Genomic DNA, 9,116 nt, shown 5'->3' with positions numbered 1-9,116 from the left:
ATGAATCCTCCAAGGAAAGGTAAGCCTTCACCACACGTGTCGGGCTGTATGAATTTAATATACTCCCTTTCGGGCTGCAAAATGCACCTGCCACCTTCCAAAAACATATAGATGGTCTCCTAGCGGGATTGGGAGAATGTGCAGTCACCTACCTTGATGATGTGGCCATATTTTCGGATTCCTGGGCAGAACACCTGGAACATCTACAAAAAGTCTTCAAGCACATAAGGGGGGCAGGACAAACTGTTAAGGCTAAGAAGTGTCAAATAGGCCTAAACAGAGTGACTTACCTTGGACACCAGGTGGGTCAAGGAACTATCAACCCCCTACAGGCCAAAGTGGATGCTATCCAAAAGTGGCCTGTCCCAAAATCAAAGAAACAGGTCCAATCCTTCTTAGGGAAGTGAGCTGTAGCTCACGAAAGCTTATGCTCAAATAAATTTGTTAGTCTCTAAGGTGCCACAAGTACTCCTTTTCTTTTTTCCAGATATTACAGGCGATTTGTACCATAATACAGCCAAATCGCCGCCCCACTGACAGACCTAACCAAAAAGAAACAGCCAAGTGCAGTTCAGTGGACCGAAGAGTGTCAGAAGGCCTTTAACCAGCTTAAAGCGACACTCATGTCTGACCCTGTGCTAAGGGCCCCAGACTTTGACAAACCGTTCCTAGTAACCACAGCTGCGTCCGAGCGTGGTGTGGGAGCAGTCTTAATGCAGGAAGGACTGAATCAAGAGTTCCATCCTGTCGTGTTTCTCAGCAAAAAGCTGTCTGAGAGGGAAAGCCACTGGTCAATCAGTGAAAAGGAGTGTTACGCCATTGTCTACGCTCTGGAAAAGCTACGCCCATATGTTTGGGGACAGCATTTCCACCTGCAAACTGACCATGCTGTGCTACAGTGGCTTCATACCTCCAAGGGAAAGAACAAAAAGCTTATTTGGTGGAGTTTAGCTCTCCAAGATTTTGATTTTAACATACAACACATTTCAGGAGCTTCTAACAAAGTGGCTGATGCATTCTCCCGTGAAAGTTTCCCAGAATCAACTGGTTAAAATCGTCCTTGAGATGTGGAAAATATTGTTAGTAGTATATTTAGAGATCCATGCGTCTTATTAACTCTGTTTTCTCCTAGAGCTCCAGGAAGAAATCACAGCCAGTGTTTCACCCTATCTGTGATTTGGGGGCGTGTCATAAATATAAAGGGAAGGATAACCACCTTTCTGTATACAGTGCTATAAAATCCCTCCTGGCCAGAGGCGAAATCCTTTCACCTGTAAAGGGTTAAGAAGCTACGGTAACCTAGCTGGCACGTGACCCAAAATGGCCAATGAGGGGACAAGATTCTTTCAAATCTGGAGGGGGGGACAAAGGGTTTTGTCTGTCTGTGTGATACCTGTGCTGGGAACAGATCAAGGATGCAAGCTCTCCAGCTCCTGTAAAGTTAGTAAGTAATCTAGCTAGAGAATGCGTTAGATTTTCTTTGGTTTTTTTGGCTTGTGAAATTTGCTGTGCTGGAGGGAATGTGTATTCCTGTTTTTTGTCTTTTCGTAACTTAAGGTTTTGCCTAGAGGGATTCTCTATGATTTAAATCTGATTACCCTGTAAAGTACTTACCATCCTGATTTTACAGAGGTGATTCTTTTACCTTTTCTTTAAATAAAATTCTTCTTTTAAGAACCTGATTGATTTTTCATTGTTCTTAAGATCCAAGGGTTTGGGTCTGTGTTCACCTGTACCAATTGGTGAGGATATCATTATCAAGCCTTCCCCAGGAAAGCGGGGTGTAGGGTTTGGTGGGATATTTTGGGGGAAGACGTCTCCAAGGGGTCTCTTTCCCTATTCTTTGTTTAAATCGCTTGGTGGTGGCAGTGTATCAGGTTTTTAACCTAAGCTGGTTCCCAAGGCAAGAAAGAAATCTGTGCCTTGGGGAAGTTTTAACCTAAGCTGGTAAGAATAAGCTTAGGGGGTCTTTCATGCAGTTCCCCATATCTGTACCCTAGAGTTCAGAGTGGGGAAGGAACCTTGACAACAGTGGTGAATATGAAGTTTCCAGAGTGTCAAAGTGAGGTAATATCTTTTATTGGACCAGCTTGTGTAGGAGAGAGAGACAAGCTTTCCACTAACACAGAGCTCTTCCTCAGGATCCTCCCACTTCACAGAGGCTTTGACTGATGCATGTTTGGCCATCAGGAGGCCAGCTGTAATTAACCAAGGGGCGAGAAAGGAGTTTCTTGACTTTCTTCTGAAATTCCAAAGAACCGGCCACTCTCACCACACAACCCATGCAAGTGATTTGATCATTAATAGGCCTCTTGCAGCTGATGATGAGTTATTTATTGGGTTTCCAGTGTTCTTGTTGCCATGTTCGTCCCAGGATATTACAGAGACAAGGTGGGTGAGAGAATATCTATTATTGCACCAACATCTGTTGGTGAAAGAGACACACTTTTGAGCTTTCACAGAGCTTTTCTTCAGGTCTGAGACGGCTTGTCTCTTTCACTAGCAGATGTTGGTCCAGTAAAAGAGATCACCTCACTGTAGCAAGGTGAAGACCCACTGGCACAGCACCTCCTGCTGGTTGTCAAAGAATTAACTCTTTCCAGCCTTCAGAGCACCCTCTGCCACTGGGTGTCCCTCCTGGACCCTGGGGGCTCTTTACCTTGGGGTTCTGCCCCCAGCAGTACCCCCTTACTCTGGGTTTCCCCTCCTAGGGGAACCCTCAACTCTCTAAACCCACCTTGCCTCAGTGGCTACTGCCAGTCATCATCTAGCCCCGCTCACTGGGGCAGACTTCAGTCTGCAATAGCCACTCATCATTGGCAAGGGGTTAGGACCTGCTGCCTTTGCCTATCCCTGGGCTGCACCTCTGCAACCCAAGTACCTGCTTTGGCCTTTAACAAGGCCTGCAGCCTGGGGGTTTACCAGGCTGGTGCTCCCCAGCTCCCTTTGCCCTTCCCCAGCACTGCTCTGCTTCAGGAACCTGGCTGGCTGGCTGGCTGGCTGGCTGGCAGACCTTCCCACTCCAGGGCTAGAGTGAGACTCTTCAGCTCCTGGCCCCCAGCCCTCTTATAAGGGCCAGCTGGGCCCTAATTAAGCTGGCCACACCTGTGGTCAGCTACTCCCTCAGCTGCTTTCACTCCTTTTCCGAGCCCCAGCCCTCTCCAGGGCTGCTTTAACCCCTGTTCTGCAGGAATGGGGCAGCTGCCCCACTACACTCACCCACCTCTACTCTCTCATTTATTGGGTGCCAGGACAGAGACAGAATTAACTAGCCCAGGGCTGGCCGAACTTGTGAATTTCAGACTCACTAACAGAGCTGTCTGGTTTCTTAGATCCAAAGCAAGTTAGGAGTTTAGGGGCCAGGGAATCGAGCAGTTAGTTTGCTAAGGAGCCAGCCAGACATTCAGGAATCTGTGCAGGAGGAAGAGCTCTGTGTAAGCTCCAAAGCTTGTCTCTCTCTCATCAACAGAAATTGCTCCAATAAAAGATATGATGTGATTGGAATAACAGAGACTTGGTGGGATAACTCACATGACTGGAGTACTGTCATGGATGGATATAAGCTGTTCAGGAAGGACAGGCAGGGCAGAAAAGGTGGGGGAGTTGCACTGTATGTAAGAGAGCAGTATGACTGCTCAGAGCTCAAGTATGAAACTGCAGAAAAACCTGAGTGTCTCTGGATTAAGTTTAGAAGTGTGAGCAACAAGGGTGATGTCGTGGTGGGAGTCTACTATAGACCACCGGACCAGGGGGATGAGGAGGACGAGGCTTTCTTCCGGCAACTCGCAGAAGTTACTAGATCGCAGGCCCTGGTTCTCATGGGAGACTTCAATCACCCTGATATCTGCTGGGAGAGCAATACAGCGGTGCACAGGCAATCCAGGAAGTTTTTGGAAAGGGTAGGGGACAATTTCCTGGTGCAAGTACTGGAGGAACCAACTAGGGGCAGAGCTCTTCTTGACCTGCTGCTCACAAACTGGGAAGAATTAGTAGGGGAAGCAAAAGTGGATGGGAACCTGGGAGGCAGTGACCAGGAGATGGTCGAGTTCAGGATCCTGACACAAGGAAGAAAGGAAAGCAGCAGAATACGGACCCTGGACTTCAGAAAAGCAGACTTTGACTCCCTCAGGGAACTGATGGGCAAGATTCCCTGGGAGAATAACATGAGGGGGAAAGGAGTCCAGGAGAGCTGGCTGTATTTTAAAGAATCCTGATTGAGGTTACAGGGACAAACCATCCCGATGTGTAGAAAGAATAGTAAATATGGCAGGCGACCAGCTTGGCTTAACAGTGAAATCCTTGCTGATCTTTAATACAAAAAAGAAGCTTACAAGAAGTGGAAGATTGGACAAATGAGCAGGGATGAGTATAAAAATATTGCTCGGGCTTGCAGGAGTGAAATCAGGAAGGCCAAATCACACCTGGAGTTGCAGCTAGCAAGAGATGTTAAGAGTAACAAGAAGGGTTTCTTCAGGTATGTTAGCAACAAGAAGAAAGTCAAGGAAAGTGTGGGCCCCTTACTGAATGAGGGAGGCAACCTAGTGACAGAGGATGTGGAAAAAGCTAATGTACTCAGTGCTTTTTTTGCCTCTGTCTTCACGAACAAGGTCAACTCCCAGACTACTGCACTGGGCAGCACAGTATGGGGAGGAGGTAACCAGCCCTCTGTGGAGAAAGAAGTGGTTCGGGACTATTTAGAAAAGCTGGACGTGCACAAGTCCATGGGGCCGGATGCGTTGCATCCGAGAGTGCTAAAGGAGTTGGTGGATGTGATTGCAGAGCCATTGGCCATTATCTTTGAAAACTCATGGCGATTGGGGGAGGTTCCAGATGACTGGAAAAAGGCTAATGTACTGCCCATCTTTAAAAAAGGGAAGAAGGAGGATCCTGGGAACTACAGGCCAGTCAGCCTCACCTCAGTCCCTGGAAAAATCATGGAGCAGGTCCTCAAGGAATCAATTCTGAAGCACTTAGAGGAGAGAAAAGTGATCAGGAACAGTCAACATGGATTCACCAAGGGCAAGTCATGCCTGACTAATCTAATTGCCTTCTATGATGAGATAACTGGTTCTGTGGATGAAGGGAAAGCAGTGGACGTGTTGTTCCTTGACTTTAGCAAAGCTTTTGACACTGTCTCCCACAGTATTCTTGCCAGCAAGTTAAAGAAGTATGGGCTGGATGAATGGACTATAAGGTGGATAGAAAGTTGGCTAGATTGTCGGGCTCAACGGGTAGTGATCAATGGCTCCATGTCTAGTTGGCAGCCAGTGTCAAGCGGAGTGCCCCAAGGGTCGGTCCTGGGGCCGGTTTTGTTCAATATCTTCCTAAATGATCTGGAGGATGGTGTGGATTGCACCCTCAGCAAGTTTGCAGATGATACTAAACTGGGAGGAGTGGTAGATACGCTGGAGGGTAGGGAAAGGATACAGAGGGACCTAGACAAATTGGAGGACTGGGCCAAAAGAAATCTGATGAGGTTCAACAGGGACAAGTGCAGAGTCCTGCACTTAGGACGGAAGAATCCAATGCACCACTACAGACTAGGGACCGAATGGCTCGGTAGCAGTTCTGCAGAAAAGGACCTAGGGGTTACAGTGGACGAGAAGCTGGATATGAGTCAACAGTGTGCCCTTGTTGCCAAGAAGACCAATGGCATTTTGGGATGTATATGTAGGGGCATTGCCAGCAGATCGAGGGACGTGATCGTTCCCCTCTATTCGACACTGGTGAGGCCTCATCTGGAGTACTGTGTCCAGTTTTGGGCCCCACACTACAAGAAGGATGTGGAAAAACTGGAAAGAGTCCAGCGGAGGGCAACAAAAATGATTAGGGGACTGGAACACATGACTTATGAGGAGAGGCTGAGGGAACTGGGGATGTTTAGTCTTCAGAAGAGAAGAATGAGGGGGGATTTGATAGCTGCTTTGAACTACCTGAAAGGGGGTTCCAAAGAGGATGGCTCTAGACTGTTCTCAGTGGTAGCAGATGACAGAACAAGGAGTAATGGTCTCAAGTTGCAGTGGGGGAGATTTAGGTTGGATATTAGGAAAAACTTTTTCACTAGGAGGGTGGTGAAGCACTGGAATGCGTTACCTAGGGAGGTGGTAGAATCTCCTTCCTTAGAAGTTTTTACGGTCAGGCTTGACAAAGCCCTGGCTGGGATGATTTAATTGGGGATTAGGTCCTGCCTTGAGCAGGGGGTTGGACTAGATGACCTCCTGAGGTCCCTTCCAACCCTGATATTCTATGATTCTATCTCCCTGCCAGTGTGCAGGGCTGCTCCTTAGAGCACGTTTGGCCCAGTCTCCTTTTAAAAGTTCCAAGCATTGGGGTTTCCAGCCCTTTCCTTTGGAGACTGTCCCACATGTAAGCGGAGGATGGTCCCGCTATTATGGGGAACTTTTCTGGCCTATACATGACCCCAGTGAAATGGCTAACGAAAGGATCTGAGTCCTCGCTCCCACTCCCTTTACCCAGAGGCCTGCCTGACCTCGAGGGCTCCCCTTCCATCTCCTGTGTGGCAGAGTCCTTGTAACCCCAACAGGGCTGGGCCCAGGATTCCTGGGGGGCTCCACCCCAACCTTGTCATGGTCACTTAGGGCAGGGGCTAGGGTGTCCCCACTCCGGGTGCTCTCTCTGCACTGGATGCTTCCCTGACCCACTGATCGTTACAAATAGTTCAAAGCAAATACAATTTATTAAACAGCAACCAATTAAAAAAAATAAGGAAAAAACGGGAAAGGTGAAAGGAAAACCCGTCGCCCCGCTCTGTGGCACGGGGACGTCACAGCCAGCGTCTCTGGGATGTCAGGGCAGTTCAGTCTGTTCCTCACACGTCCCAGGCCCCTGCCCAGGCCCTGGCTGTGCTGCAGGGATGCTGCAGGTCGGACACTTGCTCTGGCGGTGGCCACACGACTCCAGGCTTTAGGTGGCAGGACCCTTCTTCCCAGCGTCGCCCCTGCCCCGTCGGGGTTACGATCCCCCACCCAAGTCTGGCCTGCCAGGTGTCTTGGCTGGGGGTATCTCCCTGCGCTGGGCCCACTGCCCAGGGTCCCCCTCTCTCTCCCCAGCTGCTCACCGCACCCGGCTCCGGACAGCCCCAGCCCCAGCCCCAGCTCCAGCCCCAGCTCCACCACTCTGCCTCAGCACTGATGCTTCTGCTGCTGCTCTGCGTCCAACCCCCTGGGCTGCTTCTCTGGCCCCTCTGGCTGCAGTTGCTGCAGCTCTCCCCATCCCAGCACAGGTCTGCTCTGTGGGCTGCTTCTGTGGCTCTGCTCCCAGCACTGACCTGCTCCCTGGGCTGCTTCTCTGGCCCCTCTGGCCGGCGCGGCCCTGCTCCCCCGCTCCACTCGGGCCCCTGCTCTCTCCTGAGCTCGGCCCCACTCTGTCTGACCCAGGCAATTCCAGCTCACTAGGAGGACGGGACCCCCCTGGCCTCCTGACTCCCTCATTAGCCTGCCCGCCCTGTCAATCAGGCTGACCTGGAGCATTGGCCTCTCCCCATTGCCCCTGGGGACTGTCAGTCTCAGGGTCCTGATTTCCCATTGACCCTTCCCCTTTCTTTTGGTCCTGGGAGCTAGCCAACCAAAATCCCAATGAGTTTTAGTAAGGGGACCCCTTACACAGAGCCTAAGACATAGATTGTACTGCCAGAAAGGTCCCCCGATAGCTTTGAGTTTCCCCCTCTTAATTTCATAGAATCATAGAAGATTAGGGTTGGAAGAGACCTCAGGAGGTCATCTAGTCCAACCCCCTGCTGAAAGCAGGACCAATCTCCAACTAAATCATCCCAGCCAGGGCTTTGTCAAGCTGGGCCTTAAAAACCAATGAGGATGGAGATTCCACCACCTCCCTAGGTAACCCAGTCCAACCCCGCCCGGTCAAAAAGGGACCCTGGCGGCTCCGGTCAGCACCACTGACTGGGCCATTAAAAGTCCAGTCAGTGGTGCAGCGGGGCTAAGGCAGGCTAGTCCACACCTGTCCTGTCTCCACGCTGCACCCCGGAAGCGGCCAGCAGGTCCGTCTCCTAGGTGGGGCTCCGCACGCTGCCCTGTCCCCGAGCACCGGCTCTGCACTACCATTGGCTGGGAGCTGCGGCCAATGGGAGCTGGGGGAGCAGTGCCTGCGGGGAAGAGCAGCTCGTGGATCCTCCTGGCCCCCCAGCCTAGGAGCCGGACCTGCTGGCCGCTTCTGGGACGCAGCAAGGAGCCAGGACGGGCCGGGAGCCTGCCTTAGCCCTGCTGCACCACTCACTGGAGCTGTCCGAGGTAAGCCCATGCCCCAACCCTCTACCCCAGCCCTGAACCCCCCATACCTGGAGCCCCCTCCTGCACCTCAAAACCCTCCTCCCCAGCCCCACCCCGGAGCCCGCACCCACAGCCCAGAGCCTGTACCCGCTCCTGCACCCCAACCCCCTGCCTCAACTCACAGCCCCCTCCCACATTCCGACTCCTTTGGCCCCATCCCCCAGCCTGGAGCCCCATCCTGCACCCCAAACTCCTCATTCCCAGCCCCACCCCAGAGCCTGCACCCCCAGCCGGAGCCCTCCCCCTCCCTGCACCCCAACTCCTTGGCCCAGCCCAGAGCTCCCTCCAACACTCTGAACGCCACATTTCTAGCCCCACCCCAGAGCCCTCAGCCCTACCCCCTGCCCCAGCCCAGTGAAAGTGAGGGAGGCTGGGGGACAGCGAGGCACAGAGGGAGGGGGAATGTAGTGAGCGGGGGCGGGGCCTCGGGGAAGGGGCAGGGCTATGGCGTTCGGTTTAGTGCAATTAGAAAGTTGGCAACCCTCTGGCCGGCGCGGCTTCACTCCCCAGCTCGCTCCGGCTCCGGCTCTGGCCCCTGGCAGCTCCAGCTCACAGGGAGGACAGGACCCTGCACTCCTGACTCCCTCATTGGCCTGCCTGTCCTGTCAATCAGGCTGACATGGAGCACTGGCCTCTCCCCCCTTGCCCCTGGAGACCGTCAGTCTCAGGGTCCTGATTTCCCATCTACCCTTCCCCTTTCTTTTGGTCCTGGGTGAGGGCCAACCACAGACCCCCTAAGGGTCAGTGAGGGGCCAGCAGCCCCTGACACGAGCAACCAAGGCCCCACCGGGAGGTGGATTTCCCCGCCTC

General features: G+C 52.2%; 1 protein-coding gene across 1 annotated transcript in view; it reads left to right on the top strand.

Annotated features, from left to right (window-relative positions):
- The window catches only part of LOC141977511 (IgGFc-binding protein-like), a 91,861-nt gene continuing 82,745 nt past the window's right edge, over positions 1-9,116 (top strand). Inside the window, exon 1 of the mRNA XM_074939029.1 lies at positions 1-19. Within this exon, the coding sequence (XP_074795130.1) occupies positions 1-19 (19 nt within the window). The remainder of the gene's footprint in view (positions 20-9,116) is intronic.

This window comes from Natator depressus, chromosome 24, assembly GCF_965152275.1.
Source record: "Natator depressus isolate rNatDep1 chromosome 24, rNatDep2.hap1, whole genome shotgun sequence".
Classification (NCBI taxonomy): Eukaryota; Metazoa; Chordata; order Testudines; family Cheloniidae; genus Natator; species Natator depressus.
This window is presented reverse-complemented; position numbering and strand designations above follow the sequence as displayed.